Here is a 26311-nt window from a genome sequence, read left to right as displayed (position 1 = left end):
AATGACAGCAATATAAATGATTGAGAAAATCTACCCCAACTAGTATGAGATTTAACCGTAGTGGATTAATTGGTTGATAGTCATGTTTTTCTCCAGATATAATGAGAAAGATAATTTTTTATTTTTTTTTGAATAATTAAAAAAAAGAACGTCGACAGCAGGGTTCGAACCTGCGCGGGCGAAGCCCAACAGATTTCAAGTCTGTCTCCTTAACCACTCGGACATATCGACTATGGTGTAAACGCCTACCACAAAATTATTTCAACACAGATAGCGTTTCAATTCACAAGATTTCTCTAGGGTTTTAGATTCATCCTCTACCTCGTCCAATTGAAAACAAGAACTCCAAAAAGTGCTTCTCCTACTGAATTTTATAAACCACCATCAATTTGAACTAAGTTTCATTTGAAGTGAAATCAGGGGGAAGTCATCATGTTGTATATAATAGGACTAGGACTGGGAGATGAAAAAGACATAACTTTGAAAGGTCTTGAAGCTGTAAAAAGATGCAACAAAGTGTACATGGAAGCTTACACTTCACTTCTTTCTTTTGGCCTCTCTCCCAATGGCCTTTCCAATCTGGTAAGCAAAATACTACTAGTACTACTATTTTTTTTTTTTTTTTTTTTTTGTGTAGTTTCACTTCCAATCATTAGCTGTGGAAAAAGATGTGATTTTGATATTAAAGTTGGGATCTTTACAGGAAAATCTTTATGGGATATCAATTACAATTGCAGATAGGGAAATGGTAGAGGAAAAAGCTGATCAGTTCCTTAATGAAGCTCAATCTTCTGATGTGGCTTTTCTAGTTGTTGGTGACCCTTTTGGGTACTCTTTACTTTTTCCCTTCTATTTTTGGAATGTGCTTATCTGTTTTATATATTAAAGACCCTTTTGAATGCTCAACTTTCAGTTGGTATATCAGCTTTTAAACTTGTTTTTTTTTTTAAGTTCAAGATTTGTTGTTTTGTTCAATCTTGTTTCACTTTTAGTGGTTAATTTTGTTAACAATGTGGATAGGCTGTCAATGATTCTCCTTCTGGAGTAAGTGGTACCGATTTTGAAGTTATAATTCGCCTAATTTCAATAAAACTGAGAGCAATAGCAGGTGCTTCTTCAAGTTTTTAAATCAATCAATTGGTGGTCATTTTATAATTTTAACCTTCCAAGCTTAGGACGAGCGATTAGAATAAAGAATGTTGTATTGTTCTAAGACTACATTAAGGCATTTGTCTTTTCAATAGTTGTTATGCCTTCTGTTTGAAATTAAAACTGGCATTGAAAATCTCTTCTAGGAGAAATCATGTTAATGCTATATTGAGACTCCATTCGAGCATTCTTAGAAGTATGGGATGACTTGTATAATTCGTTTAGAATAATTTTGTTGATATATGTTTGTGAAGGCGTAATGGTAATATTCCTTAAGGGGAGAACTTTTTTAGATGTTTTGTTTTGCTTATAGATTTAAATAAAGAAGTGAAAATAACATAAATGGTTCCTTTCATGTTGCGCCGTAGCTGTTCTTTCTCTTATCTACTTCCTTTTCTGTCTATCATATGTCGATATTTCAATGCAGAGCTACAACCCACACTGATCTTGTTGTCCGTGCTAAGAAGCTGGGTGTGGATGTTAAGGTGATACACAATGCATCAGTGATGAATGCTGTTGGAGTGTGTGGCTTACAGCTCTACCATTATGGAGAGACAGTTTCCATACCATTCTTCACTGAGACCTGGAGGCCTGATAGTTTCTATGAGAAGATTAGAGAAAATCGAAAGCTTGGACTACACACACTCTGTTTGTTGGGTAAGTAGCTATTTAACTACGTTATTCTTTTTTTTTTTTTTAGTGGATATTGGTGGTCTCCAGGACAACTAACCACCGAGCAGATGCCAATGGGCTCGAAACAGAACTTCAGATTCGAACACGAGATCCCATTAGTCCCATGTATTAACCACTGGGCTGTTCCGTAGGTGATTGCTATTTAGTTACATTATAAGTATTGTGTTACCAAAATATACGCCGTGTATTAGACAAAAAAATTCCAATTGACATGCTATCATCTTTTGCTTCTATTAGAAGCCTTTCACTCATCATACTTCTGGACTAGTTTTCAGAGGTTTCAACTGTTGAACACCGTTTTAGTGTTGAGATACTCTAGAAACTAGATGTTTCTAGTTGTGTCTTTGTAATACGTTGTTTGTGACTTGTGGAGTTACAAGAATCGTAAATCTTATATTTTATTGCCCTATTTTTCATGGATTTTTCTCTATTTAATTGCATCTTCATCTTCTGGTTTGCAGATATACGAGTGAAAGAACCCACCATTGAGTCTCTTTGCAGGTTAGATTTCAGTATCACTTCTATTTATTCTTAGATGAATCACTTGAAGTGGTCGGTGACCCCGATGTTATTTTTTCAGAGGGAAGAAGCAGTATGAACCACCTAGGTTTATGACAGTTAACACTGCAATTGAGCAGCTCTTAGAGGTTGAAGAAGTCCGCGGAGAATCTGGTACGTTCATGAGTTTTATGCTTTTGCTTGAGAAAATGGTAATTGTCCAACAGAAGCTATCTTGGCTCTCTGGCAATTGATTAGTATTAGTCTTTATCCTAATGTGGGAAAAATTAACTATTAATAGCCTATTTCCCTTAGTTCGTCCAAATTTGCAGTACTTCACTCTCGCGACGCTTACTTGTGATAAATATGTGATTTACTTGATATAGAATATCTGAGACCTGCCCCTGCAGTTATCTCTATGTTTCCTAGTAAGACCCCCACTTTGTGCTTGATTTGTACACAAATCTCATTTACAGTCCAAAAATTCTCTTATTCAGAGAAAAACAGAATCTGGACTGCTTGTGTAAATGTTTTCCCAAACATGCCTGTACATAGTCCATATGATAAGTTCCAATAACATGACTAAAAGAGGTTGCAAATCATTTTCCTGCTTGTATGAGCTAAATCAAGGATTCAATCTGAAACTAGGACGATAATTGACATGGTCTAGATATTGCAAGTGTGCTCTAACCCACGCCTAATTTTCAAACATGACATACTCATTGTTTATAATTGACATCTGGTTTTGCTTTAGCCCTGGTTTTATGGCATTTATAGTTATGAAGGACGTTCTTTGACATTTAACATTATATTTTGCTTCCGTTTTCATCACTGCAGTATACGGTGAAAATACAATTTGTGTTGGTTTAGCACGGCTGGGGAGTGAAGACCAAAAGGTGGTTGCTGGTTCAATGAAGCAGCTTCTAACAGTTGATTTTGGGCCTCCATTGCATTGCCTAGTCATTGTTGGCAAAACACATCCTGTTGAAGAAGAAATGCTGGAATTTTATGGGCTTTAGAGAAGTTATAACAGGATAGAAGGTTAAGCTGTAGCAAACTTTATCAAATGTTCTATTCATGTGTTGCCTTTTGTACCATCCCATTCTTTTTGGTGACTATTTATTTAGGCATTAGCTGAGTATGATATATTTTGCTTTGTAAACTCTTCCCATGTTCAAGTGAATTAAACATATTTTCAAGAATTCTTGTATTTACGATTGATGTATTCCAGATTGTTCATTATTTTTGTTTTTCTCCCGCAAGTTTTCTTATGAATATCAAAATATTCTGGTTACCGTTTGTTGTGCCAAAATTTATATGCACAATGATCCCCAGTTGGCTAATGCTACAACAACCACGACAACGACAACATACCCAGTATAATCCCACCCCCACCAGGTGGGGTCTGGGGAGGGTAATGTGTATGCAGATCTTACCTCTAACCTTTTGATAGGTAGAGAGACTGTTTCCAATTAGACCCTCAGCTCAAAGAGAGATGAAAAACCACCATGAATAATAAACAGTAATTAGTTGGCTAATGCTACTAGGTTAGAAAACGTCGTAGGTAAAATATCTTTTCATCCAACCAATGGAAAATTAAATGGAGAAATATGGTTGTGAGTATTCATATAAATGATGTATTACAAATTGTAGAGTTCATTAACCATATAATGGTTAAATGTTTTATTCACGTTAAGATCATATTGCTAATGTGTCATATCTCACTTCTTTCAAGTATATTCCCATCAACTCTACCAGATCTTAGGTTAGGTGTAACGTAATAATCTAGTGCTGTCATGTAATGAATAGTAAGACATCAAAGACAATAACAGTTTACTAGCAGATTCTTCAGTAACATATGATATACTCAACATGAATTATTTTCTTCAGAAATTCAAAAGGAAAGTAGAAGAGACAAGGAAGATGCACAGAGTATTTTTCCTAAAGGGCAAAGGTGCAAATATACCCCTCAACATTGCGATTTAGAGCTGAAACATCCCTCGTTACAAAAGTGGTGTATATATACCCATGTCATTACAAAATGGTACAAATATACCCTACCGTTACAAAATGGTGCAAATATACCCCTACCGTTACAAAATGGTGCAAATATACACTTTTCGCCGACAAGATTTTTTCAGAAAAATCATTTAAGTTATTTTTTAATTAAAAAAAATTCCACGTGACTTTAAATAAAAAGTACCCATTTTTTTTAGTAGACATACTTTTCTAAAGCCACGTAGTAATTTTTTTTTTTGATGAGTCGGGTTTGGTTCGTTTAAAAAAATGGGTAGACGTATTTTTTTTAAAGTCACGGAGATATTTTTTTTTAAACGAACGACCCGACCCATCAGAAAAAAAAATTATTATTTGGCTTTAGAAAAGTATATCTACTCAAAAAAGGGGTAGGCTTTTTTTTAAAGTCACGTGACATTTTTTAATTAAAAAATAACCTAAATATTAAAAAAAAAAAAAAACCGTCAGCAAAAAGGGTATATTTGCACCATTTTGTAACGGCAGGGGTATATTTTCACCATTTTGTAACGGCAGGAGTATATACACACCATTTTTGCAACGAGGGATATATATGCTCTAAATCGGAATATTTCGGGGAATATTTTCACCTTTTCCCTTTCCTAAATCATAATGAGATGAGATGTGCAATATCAATATTGTCAATTTAGCAAAACATCATTGGCAAATTTAATCTCGAAATGTTCTGAATCCTTGAAATAGAACAATTTTTCTTGTTAACTTATCGGAAAAAACTTACTCACAATCCATGTTTATATTAATTTAATTTAAAAAGGGAAAATTAATATTAATTACTAGTGATAAAAATGTTATACTCCTTTATTGGTTTAACATAGGCAGGATGGATCATTAAATTTTTATTTTTCCTTTCTTAACTTAGTCTATAGTGAGAGGACAGCTGTCAAGAATCTGACAACATTTCTCTTTCTGGCCAACTGACAGTACTAGTGGTAAGTAGCTTTCGATGCACATGAAGTACCAATCGAGTAAAATTACGAGTTACCCCAAACACCCCAACTAGGAAACAGCATTTTAATTAAGCTCAATAACAACCCAATCATTTGTATGGAAATTCTAAAATAGAGAACCTCAAAATTTGAAGAGAAAATTTACCATTCCTTTTTCTTTTTGGTTTTCCATCTTGTGTCCAATGTCCCCTTTGTGTCTACTAATCCGAATGCCCACCAATAATTTCTACTTTGGAATAAAGTGCTCCTGATCAAAGACGACTCAATTTTCAAAATGCGAATTCGAGACTTGTGATTAAAAATGAAGAGATAATTAACATTCACCGTAACTTTTAATGATTATTCAATTATAATTTTGAAGTATTGTTTCATTCGATTCTTGAGAACTAAATAATTAAATTAACCATAGTAACTAGTTTTGTATTATGGGACAGAGAGATTAACTGGTCAAAATTATCTATTTTTTATCTATTAATAATAGAATATGGTTTAATGTCAATTTAAGAAAAAAGGAGAATTTTGTCAAATTAAGTTTAATAAATCTATTAATTTGATATGGAAACTAAATTTCTACTGTCCAAACTTGGTCTAAGGATTTCATTACCTTTTCAAAGGTTGTTAGTTGACATTTCCCCAAAACCAAAGTCAAAATTTTTCCTCCGCAAATCTCATTTAAGATTCTCCAAAAAAAAAAAAAAAAAACAGATGGCATTATCGTCATTCTCCCAAAAAATGACAAAAATATCTTGAATCTGAAGCCAAAATCATCATCATATTCAGAACAAACAAAATTGTCGGTGCCCTGACCAATTTTTCTCTTCTTTTTCTTCTTTCAAATAACTAAATTTCATTTACCACACCAAATTTACTCCATTATTTTCTTCTTCAATCTCTCCAAAATTCTGTTTTTTATTTAATTCTTTTCACCTATAATTTTGCATTCTTGTTTGTGCCAAAAGAATAGTCCCGCATTGTTGTATGCGGGATCATTTTATCAGGTTTGAAACATACCCTCTTCTTATTTTCTTCTTTAAACTGATATTTGTTTCAAAGATCAATATTTTTTGAGATCTGAATGATGAAGTTTACATTTTTATTGTTTCTTGATGACAATGCAGGTAAATTTTTGCTGAGTGAACAAGGATGGGAGAGAAATCAAGAAAAGGAGGTTGGTGTGGATGGATTATTGCACTGATAGTTGTTGCTGCAGCTGCTGGAGCAATTGTGGCACTTGTTAGGAAGAAACATAATGATTCTAGCCCTGATGCTCCTGGAAATCCTGGTGCTCCTCAAAAGAAATATGCAGATGCTTTGAAAACTGCAATGCAGTTCTTTGATGTACAAAAATGTAAAGTCTCTTGTGATATTTTGATTTTGAAGTAGTTTTGTGTTTGTTGTTTAGATCCTTGCTGAAAGATTTTCATTTCCATTAATGCAGCTCACTTGTTTGATAGCATTCCCTCTGTCCCAATTTATGTGGCACTCTCCAAACTTCGAGAGTCAATCCTTTTTAAAAAAATTGACCCTGAATTCGAACATAATCTTTTAAGGCTTTTGAAATAAATTTACGTATTTGGAAACTATGTAAGAAGTATTATATGTCACAATGAATGGCAATTCAAAATACTTAAAATGCATATGAAAAATCGCGGTCAAGGAAAACTTGTTTGACTCTCGAAATCTGAACGGTGCCACATTAATGGGGACGTAGGGAGTACTTAATAGGAGTATCTTTTAATGCTTTCCTTTCTGAATTCATTTTGTCTTATACTCTTGATTGTCTCCAAGATTTGTGTTGTGTCATATAATAACTTAAGACATTTCATATGGATGTTGCACTTTATAATTTTCTTGAATGTACATTTCTCTATTTGTTAAAGATTATAACTATGCCTAGATGTGGAGGCATAGGGGTGCAAGGTCGTATAAAAACCTTCTAACATCTCGAGCTCGGTATTGTACCTGTACTATTTATATAGGGCAAAAAATGATTTCTTTTGGCATATATATAAGTTGTTGAATCCCTTGGCATAAGATTTTTTCTTTGATTCCCCTTATTTGAAGTCTTTGGTGGGCTAAACTCTTTGTTGAAGTGGAATTTCAATTTTTCTATTAACGTCGGTATGATGAATGGATCATCGCTGATGCTCCGTGAGGTATTGTCTTGCCTGCCCGCTGGTGTAGAAGGATTTGTGGTGAAATGTGTACCCTATGGGATGAGTTAGGTTAGGGAACTTATTAGGTGTCTAAATTCTCTTTCTCCTTATAATGCGAAACAAGGTCCAAATGTGCTGGTATTAACAGAGTTCCTAAATGAGGGGTTTGGGAAGAGGCACGTTGTTGCCTTGTCTCCTTTGAATGTTGGGCGAGGTCCCAAGTATATTAACAGGTGTAGGTAGACTGATGTTATAAGTTTCTATGGAGGAGGTTCCCACCATAATTTATTGTCATAGTTATATTTAAACCATGACTTCTGGTATTCTCGCAGCTATTACTGAAGATTGATCTAAAAACATACTGAAATATCATTGGTGATAGTTCTAACTGGTAGTGTCATGTATTCACTGTATTTGCTATCAAACTTGGCAAACCCCTTTTCGGGAAAAGGATAGTTAAAAAAATAAAGCATTCATCTTAAGTTACATAAAATCAAAGACATGAGGTAGTAGTTCACCATAGAAAGTGAAGTTGTTATTGCTTTCTGTAAGTTGTTTGTTGAAACTTTTCTAGTTTTTGAGTTTGTGTGTTGGGCTCATTTTCTTAAGGTAAAATCTCTTAATGTTTCAGCTGGGCAGTTGGTAAATAACAAGATATCATGGAGAGGCGATTCAGCTCTCAAAGATGGAAGTCAAGCAAAGTTAGACCTCAGCAAAGGAATGTATGATGCTGGCGATCACATGAAATTTAATTTCCCAATGGCTTACACTGCCACTGTGTTATCATGGGCCATCCTTGAGTATGGTGATCAGATGAAAGTTGTGAGCCAGTTGGAACCTGCTCAAGACTCACTCAAGTGGATTACCGACTACCTTATCAATTCTCATCCAAAAGACAATGTTCTGTATATTCAGGTTTTTCTCTCAATTTTCTCTTTCATGCGTTTTTCTTGCTGCTTCTGCATTCAAGACTTATAAGCTTCCTTTATCCGTCCTGCCCTCACAGAGCAAGAGCAAGTTTGCCTTACAAATTAAATAAAAGGGTGCATGTAGTATATCACTACAGTTTTAATGGTGCAAAAGGAGAGTGTCCTTATTTCATGCGCTTTGCCTTGTATTTAAGATTGTTAACTACTCTATATTCACGTTTTATGAATTTGTTAATGATGGCTTTTTTGCTAAGGGCTTACAGCATTTAATACAACTGAAGTGATAAGACGTTGGTAAGTATTTCCTAATGTGAAAAGAAGGCTCAGTTATAAAAGGCGTGCCACTTCCAATGTCATAAACATAGACGCATTTAGTCAAATATCATAATCACTGAAGAACTATTTTACTAAGTGGTAAATGACAAACCTCTAATAAACTGTAGTTCCTACAGCATCTTCAAATTACTTAACGAAGTTTGATTGCCATCCATTATGTTATGGATATACTCTTTTAATATGTTAATCAATAATTCCCATACTAATCAAGGATGTCTTAGCTTCAGTTCATCTCATCATGATGTTTACATTTCTTGTCAATATCATAAAGGAGACTTTGAGTTTGCATCAAGTGATCTGGTTCAGATTATTTTTAACTCTTTTAGTTGTTCGACAACGAATTTTTCAGTTTTTGAACATTAATCACGGTGATGCTTCAGTTGATCAAATGTTCCTTTTAGCTTTTTTGGCCAAGCTTCTCCAAGGCCAAAAAATCTTCTCTTTTTCCCCTTCAAAAAAGTGTTTTATTTTTCAAAGTTGAGGTGTTTGGCCAAGCTTTTAGGAGAAGAAAAAGTGTTTTTGAGTAGAAGCAGAAGTTGTTTTTGAAAAGCTGAAAAAATAGCTTCTCCTCAAAGTACTTTTTCGAAAAGCACCTTTGAGAAAATACACTTAGAAGCACTTTAAAAAGAGTGGTCAAACACTAATTGCTGCTCAAAAGTTCTTTTCAAATTTATTAGCCAAACACAAACGGCTTCTCACCAAAAGTACTTTCCTGAAAGACACTTTTCAAAATAAGCTGATTTTAGAATCTTTCAAATAGGCTATTAGTGTTTGTTTCACTCAAGTCGTTGGCAGGTGGGTGATCCTGTTGCCGACCATAAATGTTGGGACAGGCCCGAGGACATGACTGAGGCAAGGCCTCTAATTCAGATAAATACTACTGTCTCCGGGACTGAAGTTGCAGCTGAAACTGCAGCAGCTATGGCAGCAGCATCCCTGGTGTTCAAGTCCAGTGACTCGTCATACTCGAGTGACCTTCTTAAGCATGCTAAACAGTTGTTTACTTTTGCCGACAAATATAGAGGTTCCTACAGCGAAAATATTCCTGAAGTCGCAACGTATTACAACTCCACTGGATATGGAGATGAGCTTTTGTGGGCAGCAAGTTGGCTATATCATGCAACTGGGGATCAAACATTTTTTGATTATGCGACTGGGAAAAATGCAGATTCTTTTGGTAATTTTGGAAATCCAACTTGGTTTAGCTGGGATAACAAACTAGCCGGTACTCAGGTACTTTATTTTGCTTCCAATAATTGATTTAAGAGTAACTGTATCTGCGAATCCAGCTGTTTGAAAGTCCGAGAGGAACTATAGAAAGTTATTAAACAGACCAATTTTATCTCGGGATATTTAAGCAGTGTGTCTATTGGATGTTGAATTACTCACTTTGTTTTTGATGTTTTACATTTTAAATATTCAAAGTAAACAACTTGGATGTTGAATTACTCACTTCGTTTTTGATGTTTTACATTTTAAATATTCAAAGTAACCAACTTGGATGTTGAATTACTCACTTTGTTTTTGATGTTTTACATTTTAAATATTCAAAGTAAACAACTTGAACAAGTCAATGACTACTTTTATTGCAGGTTCTTTTATCCCGGGTCAGCTTCTTTAATTCGAAAGCCTCAAACTCGGATACACTTCAAGAGTACAGGAAAACTGCAGAAGCTGTAATGTGTGGTCTCTTACCAAAATCTCCAACGGCAACATCCAGCAGAACTGATAGTAATGACCCATCTAAGCTTCTTTATTAAGCTCTATTTGTGTTCTTCCTGTTTTCTTCCCTGTGTACCTTTCTATGAGTATTTAGCAGATACTTCCATTTTTATTTGGAGGGGCGGACTTGCATAAGTCAACATATTATAAACTAGCTTACACTGGCATTCAACTTTGCTCTTCGTATTTTGTTGAGCTAGAATAATACAACAACTTAAGTCATAAGATGAGGTGGTATCAACCTCATGAAGTCCATGGATCTGAAATAAAATTTCGACAGTCTTTATAGCACTGACTGATGGTTGTAAAAGTACTATATTCTTCTCTTATCATTCATTATTCTTAGTAAGAAGGAAAAGAAAACTGATTGTGGTTTTAACTCTATCACGAAGCCTATCTTTGTTTTTGTCCTAATTTGTACCATTTACAACATCCGCCTAGTAAGAAAAGATATGAGCTTAAAAGAGTAATTGTACTTAATGCTTAATTATTTCATTTAGTTCCTTTCTCCATTTTTCTTATCTTACAACTTAGTTTTGTTTGTGTCTTAACTCATGCTTATTCTTTATAATAGAAGCTAAAGATAACACATACGCGGTTGTCCGGTATCAGTAATTATGAATACCTAGTATTTGTTACTCATTTCAAGTAAATGTTAATGCAGGTGGTTTAATATGGATAAGTGAATGGAACGCGTTACAGCATCCTGTAGCCTCTGCCTTCTTAGCTGTACTGTACAGTGATTACATGCTCACTTCCCGGACTGCAAAAATAACTTGTAATGGAAATGCATATACACCATCTGATCTCCGGAAGTTCGCCATCTCCCAGGTGCACTTCTTGGTCTTTCGACTTACAGAGAATATATTTTTGGATGTTTGATCAATAAGCATACTACAACAACCATTCCTCATTCCCAATCAAGTTGGGGTCCACTATAAATCTTCACTCATGTTGCTTCATTTAAGCTCATGTCAGTCCAATATTATATAAAATACAACTAAACTAAAATTACTCATGTCACTTCAGTTAAGCTCCTATGTTTACTACTGTATGTAAATTTCTGACTGGACTAATAGACTTTAGAAAAATTTGGACCTAAAGTAAATTTACTAACATGTCCAAAATTTGATTCCAACTAATTGGTTATATAGATCTTTCTCTTTCATTGTGCCCTATTGTGCTTGGTTTGTATTAGAATTTAGTAGGCGTTTGGCCATTGATTCCAAATATTTTTCACTTTATTCGAAATTTATGAAGTTGGAGTTGAAGATGGAGTTGTGTTTGGTTATACTTTTTTGCAAAGGAGAGAGAAGAGAGCACTTTATTTGGTTCTGTGAAGATGGAGTTGGAAAACAGGTTTGGAGCACGTTTCCAAATTTGGAATCCAACTCCAAGTTAGATTTAAAAAATTTATAACCAAACAATGATTTTGAAATAAAGTGAAAAATTATTCCACAAAAAGTGAATAATTCTCATGTCCAAACGGCTAGTAGCTAACAATTTTGCAAATGTATCCTACCGTTTCTAGGCTGATTATGTGTTGGGCAACAATCCATCGAAGATGAGTTATCTCGTAGGCTATGGGGACAAATATCCGCAATATGTTCACCACAGAGGGGCGTCCATTCCTGAAGATGCCGATACTAATTGCAAAGAAGGTTGGAAGTATCTAGACTCAACTAAACCAAATCCCAATGTCGCAACTGGAGCTCTTGTCGGCGGACCATTTCTTAATGAAACATATATCGATTCAAGGAACAATTCGATGCAAACAGAGCCAACCACATACAATAGCGCTGCCCTTGTTGGCCTTCTTTCTGGTTTGGTTACCACTTCCTCAGTTGTTCAATCTTTCACCTGAGTTGGATACCGCCTTTTCATTTGTGTGCCACCTCATGTTGTATTTCTATCGTATGTAGCTACATACAACATAATTTTTTTATTTCTTGTAGCTCCTTGAACACGTTAAGGTGCATTATATATGTGTATGTTAGTGTGTACCTCATTTACTGTCCTAGTGTACTAATATCCAATTTATGTGCTCAACAGGCATAAGAGTTTTTGTAGTACTAGTTTTCTTGAAAATGTTATTGAAACGATCTCGTGTTGTTTATTACCGTCGCGTTAAAATTGCCAGATGTGAGAAGATATTTTGAGTATTTCAATATTTGCAAATACTGTTTTAGCCATCTAGCTTTACTGTTTTTGATAACCGTGGTGTCCAGGCCAACAGCTAGCTTGCGCTCACCTTGACTAATTAGTCATCTAACTTTTTTTTGATTGGATAGAACAAGAACTAGTCTCAGACACCACTTTCTTCTTGCCGTTATATCTTGTCTTCATGTCTTATGCAAACACATTCTACATTTAAAAACATCATATGAAAACATGATTTGAGCTTTCATGAAAGTTATGAAGATGTAACTCGTCTAATTCAAACTGATGTGAAACAGACCAAAGGCAAACATAGTACATATGGGTTCCTCCACTATGAAGCTAAGCTAATCCCAAAATCTGAAAGTGTTTTCATGATTGAGCAAAGAACAACTTTTTAAAGAAAGCTGCAGAAGATGAAATGTTTTTATGTTGGGCTTCAATCAATATACCAAGTAGCAATTGGATTGGTCTGTCCATATATGCAATCCATTGCTTTGTCCATGTATGCAATCCACTGCTTTGTTGTACCCTTATCTTGTTCCTGACTTGGGTACACTTCTGTTAACATTTTGCATGTGTTAAAAGGTTAAGAAGGGACACTCTGTTGCAACTCTGTCACACGTCTACTCACTTCAGATATGCGGTGCCTGAAGTTTCTTATTGCTGAAGTTTAGGCATTTTTACTTGAAGTTTAGGATAAAATGACTGAATTCAGTCACATATAACTGAAATTCATGTAAATATGACTGAACTTCAATCATATGAAACTTCATACACCACATGTTTGAAGTTGTTCCGAAATGAGTATTTGCAAATTTTTACCCACTGCGAATATAACTTAAATGGTGGTTCCAAAATTAGGTAGATGTACTAAGTAGCAAATTGAAGTGGTCTGTCCACATATGCAATCCACTGTTTTGCTGTACCCTTATCTTGTTTCTTACTTTGGTACTCTACTGTAAACACTATGCATGAGTTAAAAAGTTAAAGAAGGGACACTCTGTTATGTTATGTTTATTCACGACATCGCAAACATAGCCCTTATCTTGCTTTTTCTGTTGCTTTTGTGCCTTTTGTTGTTGAAACTCAAGTTTCTTTCTTGGTCTAGTCAAATGGTGGATTTATCTGCTCTGTTCTGTTCTCGTTCCAACTGTCCAATAATGCTAACTACTTAACCAATCACATGAGTAATATTTTTCTGCACATGAAGTGTAAAAATACAACAACAAACCCAGTGAAACCCACTGAGTGGGGTTTGGAGAGGATAAAGGTTCCACCGAGTGGGGTTTGGGGAGGGTACCTTGGAGATGGAGGTAGAGAGGCTGTTTCGATGAACCTTTGGCTCAAGAAAAAACAGTTCAAATAAATGTAAAAATAAATTCATTAATTACGCCTCTGTTCCAAATTAGACTATTTTTACGCTACTGTCAGTCAACCTTTTGCAACATTGATAAAGGAATGGTATTCGCGTTTTTTCTTTTTTTTCTTTCTCATGGATATAAAGATCTCAATCCTATGAACATACAAAGCGGCTTGGCTGAAGGAACAGGAAGAGAGGACAACTGAGTTAGAACATCAGGCACCTTACGTGCAGGAGTGCAGCCAAAACAGTAGAGAAAATCAGGGATCATCTAAAAATTGCTTTAGATAGATAAAAGTTCTATGTTGATCCCGGCTATACTTTGTGAAGTTCACATAGCTAAGTTATCCTAAGTGTTGGGGGAAAAATAAAATAAATATATATATATATATATATATATATATATATATATGAAAATTGAGGTTAGTGGAATAGCGAGTAGGGGAGAGTACAAGGAACCAACAGTTATGAGGGTTAAGTGAAAATTTTGAAAAACTTCACAAATTGATGTACATCAAATCTACATCCTTCCAACCTAAATTTATAGCGTACATGTTGCCATATGCAAGCGAACAACTTTGGAAGAAGCTAATTTATAGCCTTAGCCCCACTATTCTCAACCTCCAACCATTTTTTGCCACTTTGATTTCTACTTTTTATAGTGGACTTTGAAACTTCCTCTTCTAGTAGTATCTTTCTTTTCTTTAACTCATTAAAGTGGACAAGACGACATAAGAATACTTGCATAAGAAATTCCTAAATTATTTTGTTCTTTTTATATTATGTAATGTTATTACATACATCATCCACGGTTCTTGCCCAAGTTTTTGGATCTTGATGTTCACAACCTAATTATGAGTACTGTCTATAGTTCCCTCATAAATCATGAAGTACCTGTCTCTCTCAAATTTTAACATCATCGTGTGTCACTTTACTCAGAAAAATATAAGCGTACGACTACATGAATCATAATGATGGAATCAAAAATTAATAATCAAAGAGATTCGGAAAAATGCAGAAATATCACACATGGGATTCAAACCTTTTCTCTAAACCAATATTCTGATTCATCGTTGCCGCTATACTAGAAGTTTCCCATATGTTAAAGAGATTCAACGATTTATATACGCATAAAAAAATTATTTTGACTCTAGCGGCACCGGTAGCTTTTCAACAAAGAGAATTTGATTGAACTCCTTTGGGCCATGTTGTCGTTTAATGTGTCTAGAATTGACCACCTTTGTACAAATTGAGCACAAATGCAAGTAACGAGAGTTCGTTCAAAATTAAAGACCCATTTCTGCTAATAAGAGAACCTTACACGTTTTACATAAGACGAAACACAATCAACTATTGAGTGACAAAGGAATTAGTGTACAAGAACAACAATCATATATAGACAGAAAAACAATTAATTGTACTACATCAATTTTTTCTGTTTAATTAGGCTTTGATTAGCCTAATGGACAAAAATGAATCAACACTAAACAAATAATTACGTAATAATTTTTTCCTTAAACTAATCATCAACAGCAAGTTAAAAGTGCTGCGAAGCTGCTAATTCCCTGAAGCTTTCTCATCAACATCTTGCCTTGTGGTAACTCATAATTGATGAATTTAACTCCTCAAAGAAATTTACTAAACTTCTCTATATATATTATCTACCCATCATTTGAAAATTCAACGAGCAATTTCCAATTTTGTTGTTGTGTAGCCAAGTTGTTGCTCCATTTCCCAACTTAATTTTGGTGCCACTCCGTTATGCTTCGGGACATAATCCTGCATATAAAACCCATTCAACATGTTAAACTCGGTATGTTAACAAATTAAAGGCTAATTCAAGATTTTAAGTAAGAAAATGCATAGTAATGCCATAGGGACGGGATGAATTATGAGTAGTAAACTCGGGATATTAACAGAGGCTAAATCAAGATTTTAAGTCAGTGAAACATAGTATCGAAATACGGGCGGATGGATCATGAATAGTAACCTTGTATATCAACAAAGGCTAATTCAAGATTTTTAGCCAGTAGATGCATGGTATTGGCATACGGCAGTGATTAATCATAAGTAGTAAACTCGGGATACTAACAGAGGAAAATTTAAGAGTTTAAGTCAATGGATGTATAGTATCGTCATACAGACATGATAAATCATGAGTAGTGAACTTGGGGTATATGCTAATAGAGATTAGTTTAAGTTTTTAAGGCAGTGGATGCATAGTATCATCATACAGACATGACGAATCATGAGTACTGAACTCGGGGGCTAATTCAAGATTTTAAGTCAATGGAAGCAGAATATCGCCCACATGAGCGTGATGAATCATGAGTTGTACCTCAAGCTTGGACATCAGTTCTTGGGCAGTCGGGGCAGATATAATGATGTGGCGGGCAGCGGGTGTAACGAAGCCTTCATCAACAGCTTTGTCTATAAATGACAATAATGAATTGTAGTACCCATCTACATTAAGTAAACCTACCTGCATTACGTACAACACACGTTTATCTTAAATGGCAATAATGAATTGTACATAGTACCCATCTACAATGATGAATTGTTGACATTAGGGAATTAAAGAGAACAATTTTTATGGTCCTACTTCAATCCGAAAAAAAATACAATTTCCTTAAGAATGATTTTGTACATCTGAAAAAGATATCAAATAGCCTTAAATATAAAGGTAAAGGATCAAATTTATCTTTGAACTATACGAAATAGAACAATTTTGTCATCCGTTAATAGTTTAGGTCACATGTACCCTCGTTATACGGGTTTTTATTTTGTCACATGTCATCACTAGGTGTTATATCTTGTAAATAGAAACTAATTAGCATCTAATAGTAGACCATTAGGCTTTAAAAGCTATATTGAGCCAATTTGGTAACAACAAAGGTACAAGTGACTCCAATTATTATAAATAGAAAGTAAATTTATTTTATTTTGCATAGTTAAGGGGCAAATTTAACTCTTTGCCTTAATTATAACAATGTCAATCTAAATTACCCTTAATCTTTTCTTAAACATTTCACTTTATTAACACTCCACTAATTGGTAGAAAGGATAAATCTGCAATAATTTTGTAATGATAATTATGCCGATCAAAATTTATTTACAACTGAGACATAATTATTATTATTACAAAACGTCAATTGTTTTAAATAAATCCAACTTATCAAAATGATTATTAATTGAGAGAGGATATGGTAATTTTCAAGTCGACACGCGTTTGTTAATAGCCAAAAACAAAATAGTGCTATAATTGTTAGACAATTACCCAATTTATCATTAAAAACAAAAGCAGGGGAGTAAAAGACAAAAAATCGTACTGGTTTATCATGAATGCCTAGTTGAGCCCAAGTGATGACTTCTAAGAGTTCCTCCAATGTCCCATAGCCACCTACAAACATTAATTAAAGATAGTTGTTTCCCAATTAGCGACTGATATGAAATTTATAAAGTGGCCACTGTAATTGACAAGCCTGTTTTTGACTGTTTCCATACCTGTAAACACTTTTGGTTGGCCACTTACTTTATTGATTGATACTTGTGATAGCAACTAAATGCTATGATGTAATAACTCTTTTAAATCAAGATTCATAATTAAAAAAAGAATTCTAGGTAGAGGATTACATTTCTTTTTGGGGATAAACACGTTGTTGTTATTATTATTTAAAATTTCTCATAAAAAGAGGGTTACCTGGTAAGGCTATGAATGCATCAGCTTGCCTTGCCATTTCTGCCTTTCTTTGGTGCATCCCAGACACCGCTCTCACTTCTCCAACAGTCTCTCCAGTAATCTGTAAAAATAAAGAGGTTTTTACACACAGTCGGGTAAAGAGCCGTTAAAAGGGGCTTGGTCCGTGAAGTAGACTCAATATAGCTCACTAGTCTTAACTTATAAATTACTAACAAAACAATATGTGCCAATATATATTACGGCAGTCTGGTTGGACCAACCAGCCTATCGTAAATTTAAAGTTCAAATGTAACATTTTGATCATAACTGTTTACTACAGTAGAATAAGAATGAATACAAGTGTATGTCAAGAAGAAGCCAGAGAGTACAATAAGTACTTGTACCAGATGCATTATTAATATATCCAAATATAGGCACAAGTCACAATAAATGGAGAACATAATTATCTAAGTTATGGTTGCTGTTATTAAAAGGTAAAAAGACAAATTACCTCTCTTGGCATAAGAGTTTTAGGAATCACCCTGTCAAGTGAAAAACGAAAAAGATTTTAAAAAAATGTGAGTTTTATTAGTGGAGAAGATTTTTAAAAGAAAAAGAAAAGGCAAAAAAGAAAAAAAAAATCGTACCCTAACACGTGTCGGCCACCATTGAAAACTGATTGAGAGACTAGGCCCATCAAGCCAACACTACCACCTCCATAAACCAAGTCGATGTTCCTTTCAACCTGCCAAATATTATAATTTAATTTGATTTTTAATTAGGACAATTGTTTTCTTTTATATTTAAATTAGGACAAACATTGCTTGTCTAAATTGCTCACTCCACTAAATTCAACGTGAAACCCCTTTTAAAAACAAATTACTTCACGTTAATCTTACCCATCACCTACTCTTTTAATTTTGTAACACCAAATATAACCCAACGTGATTTCTTAATGCAGAGCCCAACAAAAATAAAACAGCAACAGCAGAAGGGGAAAATTGACTTGTATTATATACTGAATTGCTTAAAAGTTTGTGCGGAATTTCAGAACCAAACATAATAATTTGATGGGAAAATCTTGTTTTGCTGTTGAGACTAGTATCCACTGATCTTTATTTATAGTTAATGAAGTCTCTTCATACTAAATAGTCAATATTACAGTTGAAAATACAAGTACTTGGAATACTAATTACTGGTTTCTTCCATGCATATTGCAAAATCAGGGGAATTTCAAGAAAAAATATGATAACCTCTCTTTCTAAACACAAATTAGGACGGAAGAAAACACCCTAACCACCCAAAAAGAACAAAAAATATCGTGTGATCTAAATTTGAGTAAAAAAAAATAGTAAGTAATTTTTTTTATCTGTCCAAATTACTTTGGTGGAAGAGTTATATGATATGTGTGGTGATGAAAGGTAACAAGTATCCCGTACAATTAAACGAGGTTATAAAAAAAAAAATTGTGTGGTTTGAGGACAGAGGAAGTCTCTGTTTCTAATGTTTAAACTTGTTTTCATGCAGTCGTAAAAAAAATGAAAAGAAATAAGAAGAAGGTAGACGAAGCGAATCCAGAATCTAGAATCAACGGGTTCAGAAAATTTGATCTTATTATATGTATATATTTTAATATCTATTGTATATGTGAAAAAGTTATAATAGCAGATGTGTACCAGTTGATTGCCAAGTTGAATAGCAGCAAGCTGATAACTAGGCTTCTTTCCAGGACTGCTACCACAAAAAACACATATTCTTTTGAATCTTGATGGCTTAATGGGCTGAGAAGAAGAGTTAATTTGTAGCTGGTGATTGTTTTCCATAATAAGAATGAAATTAATTTTCCCTAATTAACTCTTCTTCTTATGCACTCCTGATTCTAAGTACAAGGAAAAGGGAACAGAAGGAACTTGAGTTTCAGTGGGAAAAAACAGGTCTTTGGTTTGAGTCAGCAATTTTTCTTTGAATAGAAGAAGCAGGGAAGTAGTAGGCAAAGAGAAATGTGATGTGAGAAGGGGGATGCTCCTCGGTCTTATTGGTCCTTTTTTATAATAACCCCCATCCACATTCCGCCTATACTTTTCCATCATTTTACCCATCTTTTAGGAATTCGAATATTCTTTACAGATTACAATAAGAGATAACTGAAGTAAAAGAAACAATAGGTAATAATAAAATCAAAGAATAATAATGATAGAAAAATTATACAACGCTCGATTACCTATTAACTTTTTATTCTAATTTTTGACTTTCATATTCTCTTATCTTGGGTCATGTCTTCGGTAAGTTGCAAGTGTGTCATGTCCTGTCTAATCACCACTTCCGAGCTAATTTCGTTAAATGATGGTCAATAAAATATCCTTAACCAAAAACTTGTTTATGTGATATAGGTTAGAATATTCTTTTTACACACGTAATAGTGAAATTTTTGACTTGGTTACTAGAAATTAGCATGGCTAGAGAAAAATTGTCATATGATAACAACGCGCCGTAAAAAGAAATCAGAATTCTAACTGTAGTGCATGAGCTTTGAAATAGCCTCTCGTGACCATTGTTATTTAGTTGACTTTTTTTATTTCCCGTAAATTGTGTAAAAAAGAAATGATAAAAATAAAAATTATCCTTAATAGCGTCCAATAGTTAAGAGGTTACAACATGAGTTCAATCTCACCATTATTGGTCTTTGTTGGACTAATTTAAATTCGCATAGTAGAAAGCCTAGTATGAGAAATTTTAGTGCTTTCAAAGCTCAAATCCAAGATGTTTGATTAAAGAAGTATAAATCTTTATCATTCTAACACACCCTTTGGGGATGCCTTTGTTAAACTTTTATTGGTTCCTATCAACTATGCAAAAAAAAAAAAAAAAAGTGAAATTATTAGAGATAATTTGGAATTTAAAAAATGCAAAAAAATGTCACGTTCACCTTAAGGCAAAGAAGGTGCAAGGAAACTAGGAAAGGTTGTGTGGTGAAGAGGGTCCAACTCTCCCTCTCTACATCGTGGCAATTCTCAATAGCAACTGGGAATTAACAACTTATATTTTACTTTATAAGTGTAATAATTTTCCTTATTTGTCCTCCATATAATTTTTATTTGAGGGTAGAGGCCAAAGCAATTGAATACAACATGCACAAGGAAGAGCCGTAGAGGAAGAATTTTAGTGAGATTGAGAACCATACTGTCTCTTTTATTATTTTTGTCGTTTTGCATATTATATAAAATAAGTAGTTCAGGTGTTTATTCTCATCCATATATAGTTGTACAGATTTTTCCTTCCTCTTATAAAAGTATATACTTAATTAAGGTTGGTCATAATTTCCAAAAAGCATGTATTATAAGAACCTAAATTTAATCTTTCACTTTGAGCACCGACCTAAACAAATTCTCTCATTCTATAAAAGATAAAATTGTAAATACTCCTACTAAACATACCATTTAACAAGTAAAGAGCATTGAGATAGCATATATTTCTTATTGTATGAACACTATCGCATGTTTGAATGATTAATTTCCTTTTACGAAAGGCAATATCTCACTTTTAAAAGAGAGTCGCCTATGATTAAGAAAAATATGTTAAACAATTTATTCTTTCTGCTCATTTTAATGCATTGCATCTCAGAATAATTTTTTAGCAGCCCAAACCATATAAGCAATTTTTCTACCGAAGTTTCTTTTAACTTTTTAGCACATCTTGTGCACATGAAATAAGAATTTGTCTGGACAACTTTGAATTCGTACGTGTGAATTTACATGAGCGCCGTGTATGAATAAGTTATGAGATTCCGAAAACTTCCAATTCTGAAAAGTTTCTAATGTCTGAATGATGGATTATTTGACATGTAATGAAATCAAATGAATATGGATAAAACGGTACAACAGATTCATATACAGTTAAACTTCTTTATAACAATCTTATATGTGCAGATTTTCTTTTATTTGTTACAGGAATTAATTTTTTTATACCAGCTATAATAACCATTTTGATTTTATTAGACTGTTATAGACAATATTACCTTCGTTTATAAAGGAAGACCTTGATGTTTAGACCCCATATGAAATGAATAATAATAAATAAATAAAATGGCATAATTGGTTGAAAGAGTGTAAGCTGAAATGTGTGAAAACATGGTATAATGCATGAGTCCCCAAACTTCATATTTATTTCTCATGTTTCAAGTGCACAAGAGCTTTTGACATTCCAAATTCCTTGTTAGAACTTGCAAAATTTATTTAAGATATGTCTGTAATAAAATATAACTAATAAATCGCTTTTTGTTATATACGATCCTAAATGCATAATATTGAGTAATTCTAACAAAATCTAACAATAACTTTTAGAATTTTTTTTTTCTATATAGTAGTCTTATCGATAAATGTTATTGTTATAGGTAAAAGACTACTATATAGAAAGAAAAAAATAACATAAAAGATTAGTTCCAAAATTTTTTTATCTATTACAGTGAAAAGATGAGAGTTATAGAAAGATCTGATTGACTCCGACTATTTTGGAGGAGAAGCTTGGTTGACTGAATTAATGTGTAAGCACATGTAATTAGTGTGAATTGATGTCATAATTTGGAACCAAAAGGGAATTGAAGAAAATTAAAGGTAAAAAGCAAAAGTGAGACCTCTTTTTCTTTTTCCTAAAGAATCAATGGAATAATGCCAATTTTCATGGCACCTAACGATCACATAGGATTAGTATGAAATGGGCCAGGAAATGGTGGGCCGGCCTTGAATTCAGTAAAATATTGATAAAATTGCTTGAACTACCTTTCAAATGGCCTGGTCTTTAAAAATTATCCTTTAAGGATTTGAAAAATAATTTACAACATATTATAATGTAAAAATATAAATTTGTATTTAGAGTAAAAAAATTGTTTGTTACAAAGAGCAAAAATTAAAGACCAGCACAATTAGGGACACAAGTTCGAATGACCCGTAACATATTAGGAACAAATACCCCATTCTTTGACGGTGCCGTACGAAAATCACGTGTTTGCTGAGTGGTCCTTTTTAATTGGGCCACAGCACCATTCATGTAGTAACTATCCAGCAATGCATCAAAAAGCCCTGTCAACCACACACTACAATTTTAACGTGTGCAATCTTCTTTTCTTATTTAAAAAAGAAAATAATCTGTCCCTCTCAATCTTTCTTTGTTAATATATCTTCTCCAACTTACATTTATTAATGCCTATTTCAAGAATAGAAAAGACGTCAGAACCAAACCCGGGTCGGTATGTGAGAGTTGATGACTAAGAAAGTATGTAGTCAAATCATCTAACCTTCTTTAGAAGTACGAGACGTTGGTCTCTCATTTTAACATAAACTAGATGGAAGGGCGTTATGCAAATTTCGTGTCATATTATGAATTACGTAGAATCAGTACGAAATGTTATTAATTTTTTTTGGCAATATAAGGAGAACTGAAAAGGATATTAAAAATATTAAGATATGTTTACATCAAAGTATGTTTCAGTCAGTCATTCTATCGGCTATCAACTTCAATTATAGTTAGTATTATATACTTGAAAACTTCACTTTATTAGGTGCGATTACAAATATAAAGCTGGTTAAATTCAAATTTTCTCATATACTTTGTTTCATGAATTTTGTTAATATTTTAAGAAGATTTGCATGCAAATCAAAGGAAACTCCTTTCCTTACTATTTGAGACATTAAAATAATAGAAATTACTAATTATACCATTAAGCATAAGTTGATAACATGAAAAATGTTGTGAACGACCAGCTATAATCGATTAATTTTTGATTTGGTTAATCTAAGTTTACAAATATTAATTTGCCGTACGTAAATTCTACTAAAACATACTTATTCTCTCTGTCAAATTTTGATTTGATTAACTTTAAAGCTAATCAAACTTACATCAGTCCATATTAAAAAACTTAGGCTGAAATGTTTAAAATGGCACAAAGTATGCCAATATGCAATGACCTGCTATATAGAGTAGATATATTATTATTTCTATTTTTTTGTAAAATTTCTAATAATTTAATCAGCAAATTATTTAAAATTTAGTAATGCATATGGTCTTTTTTCTATTTTTTAATTTTTAGTGATCATTTTAATTTATTTATTTCACTATCTAAAATTTTATATAAGTCTAATTAATATTTCCAGTTCTACTCTCCGTAAGCAATGATAATATAATTCCAATTAGCAAAATTGAATACTAATTAAGTTTGATCTCACGTTAATAAGAGGATTAGCAATACATGATCGTGCGATGCACGGGCCGAACATATCTATTCACTTTAATTAGCCAGTCTTTAAGGTTTGTATTTTGAAAATAGTTTTTAAAAATATTCTAATTGTTATTATATATAGCAACATATGCAAAATGTATTTTCTGATTAAGTCTTTAAGATGGAAAGAGTCGAACTTTTTTCTCATTGTCATGACAATGAAAGTTATTCCGATGTGAAAAACAAAAATTAGTAAGAATATGAGGGAAGATTAATATTTTGATTCTAGATTTTTTCTTTTAAATTCTTTAATATCTTATATGTATATCAACAGGTTGATATCTATTTCAATTAACTAACTCTTCAGATCCAAACATAAGAACTATTGTTGTATATATTAGATTTTTTAAAAGCAAAACTAACAAAATATTTTTATTAAATTAATTAAAAATATATTATAATTTTTTATATTAACAATTATAGATAAAAAGAATTGTTACAAAGAAATCAAAATTAGAAAGATATATGTTATATCGTAAATCACCAAATTTTAATTCCAAAATGAAAATATAAAGTAATACAATTTATAAATGTAAAGAAACAATAATCAGAGAATGCAAAGGAGAGTAAAATAAGTAAAGTATTGACAAATAAGGAAAACGAGGATAAAGATCACTCCCTCCCTTCACTTTACTTGTCCACATTAACACATCAAGAAAAAAAAAACTTTTTCCTATTTTACCCTTCACATTAATTACTCATTTTCAAATTATTTTCTGAGACTATTGAGACTATACACCGATAAATATGAATATTATGATAAAATATATACTTCATTTATTAATTCTTAAAGAACGTGAAAAGTCAAAAGTGGACAAGTGAAAGTGTATGGAGGGAATAAATATGTGTAGGAGAATTAAAATTGAAGTGCATACGTGTATACATGATAAGAGAATAAATACTCAGTACTATGTTATATGTCCAAGTGGGATAAAAAAAGTAGTTGGTTTTTTATATAACTTTTGGTAGAAATTTTCATTGTTATTGTTTGTCCTCTCTTCACGTTTAAAGTATTGACAAAGAAGAAAAAGGGGGATAAAAGTCACTCCCTCCGTTTACTTTTACTTGTCCACGTTAACATATCAAGCGACATAAATTTTTGTTCTTATTATTAATTTTACCCTTCATATTGATTACTCATTTTCAAATCATTTTCGAAGGCTATAGAGACTTACACCAATAAATATGAATATTATGGTAAAATATATACTACCTCCGTCCCATATTACTTGTCACTTTCCCTTTTGCACGCCCCTTAAGAAATCATAAATAAAAGATGTATTTTATTATCTTACTCCTATCTCTCTCCAATAAATACATTCTAATCAAAATTGACTATTTTCAAGAACATTTATTACTAAGGGTAAGATGGGAAAGATTTAATTAATTTTATCTTAGTTTTGTAAATGAACAAGTAATTTGAACATATATTTTTATTAATGTGGCCAACGAATATGAGACGGAGAGGATAAAATGGGAAATATTTAATTAATTTTATCTTGATTTTGTAAATGAACAAGTAATTTGGACATATATTTTAGTAATGTTGAGTGCTTCATGTATTAACAAGTAAAAGTGCACGAAGGAAATAAACATGTGTCGGAGAATTAAAATTGAAGTGCATACATGTATACATGATGAGATATTAAATATTCAGTACTATGACATATGTCCATAGGGGTTAAAAAATTAGTTTAGTAATATGCTCAAGTAATATGAGACAGAGGGAGTACTTTATTTATTAATTCTTAAAGAACTTGAAAAGTCATAAGTCAACAAGTATAAGTGCACGGAGGAAATAAATGTGTCGGGGAATTAAATTTGAAGTGCATACGTGTATACATGAGAAGAGATACATATTCAGTACCATGACATATGATCGCGTGGGATAAAAAAGTAGTTGGTTAAACTGTACAATTATATAGCTTGTGGTACAAATTTGTATTGATGTGTTAGTACTCTCTTCACACTTATATATAATACTAGCCAACTATGCCCGTGCGATGCACGGAGCCCAACATGATTAATTTGGTTACTCACTTTAGTTAGTCTTTATGGTTTGTATATTTTGCAAATGATACTGCGATTCTCCTTAGTGAGTCTCTACATTTTATTATTTTTCTCTTATTTCTCCCCTTAATTTCTCAATTGTTGTTAATATTTGTCTTATTTTGGCTATGTTCGCCTCTTTTTATATTTAATAAGTTGACAATTTAAATATCCTACAAGTCAAGTTTATAATCACAAGATTCAAAAGATATTTTATTATACTATACACATTTTTAATTTAGAACCACAAGATTCAAAAGTCTATCTTTATTTCTTAAACTCCGTGTCTAGTCAAACGGAGACATTT

The 26311-nt window shown here is 32.9% G+C and overlaps 3 protein-coding genes and 1 non-coding gene across 4 annotated transcripts; 2 read left to right on the top strand and 2 right to left on the bottom strand.

The window, feature by feature from the left end:
• Nucleotides 1-149: 149 nt before the first annotated feature.
• TRNAS-UGA (transfer RNA serine (anticodon UGA)) lies at nt 150-231 on the bottom strand. The gene has a single exon. It is a non-coding gene; the product is annotated as a tRNA-Ser (tRNA).
• A 3-nt stretch (nt 232-234) lies between these two features.
• LOC132628107 (probable diphthine methyl ester synthase) lies at nt 235-3594 on the top strand. Its single transcript, XM_060343829.1, has 6 exons — nt 235-582; nt 704-828; nt 1577-1806; nt 2304-2343; nt 2423-2514; nt 3178-3594. The coding sequence occupies exons 1-6, from the start codon at nt 433-435 to the stop codon at nt 3357-3359; spliced, it is 819 nt and encodes a 272-aa protein (XP_060199812.1). The 5' UTR covers nt 235-432; the 3' UTR covers nt 3360-3594.
• Nucleotides 3595-6092: 2498 nt separating this feature from the next.
• On the top strand, nt 6093-12604 carry LOC132628106 (endoglucanase 2). The gene is made up of 7 exons (XM_060343828.1): nt 6093-6340; nt 6461-6690; nt 8130-8413; nt 9559-9996; nt 10356-10494; nt 11150-11316; nt 12017-12604. Exons 2-7 carry the CDS (start codon nt 6486-6488, stop codon nt 12347-12349), a joined length of 1566 nt encoding a protein of 521 aa, XP_060199811.1. The 5' UTR covers nt 6093-6340; nt 6461-6485; the 3' UTR covers nt 12350-12604.
• A 2776-nt stretch (nt 12605-15380) lies between these two features.
• On the bottom strand, nt 15381-19713 carry LOC132628105 (cytokinin riboside 5'-monophosphate phosphoribohydrolase LOG1-like). Its single transcript, XM_060343826.1, has 7 exons — nt 19361-19713; nt 18332-18429; nt 18196-18226; nt 17706-17805; nt 17335-17405; nt 16344-16487; nt 15381-15784 (listed from the first exon to the last, which is right to left on the bottom strand). The coding sequence occupies exons 1-7, from the start codon at nt 19505-19507 to the stop codon at nt 15686-15688; spliced, it is 690 nt and encodes a 229-aa protein (XP_060199809.1). The 5' UTR covers nt 19508-19713; the 3' UTR covers nt 15381-15685.
• Between the last annotated feature and the right edge of the window lie 6598 nt (nt 19714-26311).

This window comes from Lycium barbarum, chromosome 2, assembly GCF_019175385.1.
Source record: "Lycium barbarum isolate Lr01 chromosome 2, ASM1917538v2, whole genome shotgun sequence".
In the NCBI taxonomy this organism is placed as follows: domain Eukaryota; kingdom Viridiplantae; phylum Streptophyta; class Magnoliopsida; order Solanales; family Solanaceae; genus Lycium; species Lycium barbarum.
This window is presented reverse-complemented; position numbering and strand designations above follow the sequence as displayed.

What these genes read in the sequence shown, in the direction of transcription:
- LOC132628107 (XM_060343829.1), top strand. Translation starts at nt 433, where the DNA reads ATGTTGTATATAATAGGACTAGGACTGGGAGATGAAAAAGACATAACT. An exon ending in GTTGTTGGTGACCCTTTTGG is followed by an intron (nt 829 to 1,576) that starts GTACTCTTTACT and finishes ATTTCAATGCAG; the next exon opens with AGCTACAACCCACACTGATC. An exon ending in AGAAGTCCGCGGAGAATCTG is followed by an intron (nt 2,515 to 3,177) that starts GTACGTTCATGA and finishes TCATCACTGCAG; the next exon opens with TATACGGTGAAAATACAATT.
- LOC132628106 (XM_060343828.1), top strand. Translation starts at nt 6,486, where the DNA reads ATGGGAGAGAAATCAAGAAAAGGAGGTTGGTGTGGATGGATTATTGCA. An exon ending in AACATCCAGCAGAACTGATA is followed by an intron (nt 10,495 to 11,149) that starts GTAATGACCCAT and finishes ATGTTAATGCAG; the next exon opens with GTGGTTTAATATGGATAAGT. An exon ending in GGAAGTTCGCCATCTCCCAG is followed by an intron (nt 11,317 to 12,016) that starts GTGCACTTCTTG and finishes TACCGTTTCTAG; the next exon opens with GCTGATTATGTGTTGGGCAA.
- LOC132628105 (XM_060343826.1), bottom strand. Translation starts at nt 19,507, where the DNA reads ATGGAAAACAATCACCAGCTACAAATTAACTCTTCTTCTCAGCCCATT. An exon ending in GGTGGCCGACACGTGTTAGG is followed by an intron (nt 18,227 to 18,331) that starts GTACGATTTTTT and finishes TTCACTTGACAG; the next exon opens with GGTGATTCCTAAAACTCTTA. An exon ending in TAGGCATTCATGATAAACCA is followed by an intron (nt 16,488 to 17,334) that starts GTACGATTTTTT and finishes TACGTAATGCAG; the next exon opens with GTAGGTTTACTTAATGTAGA.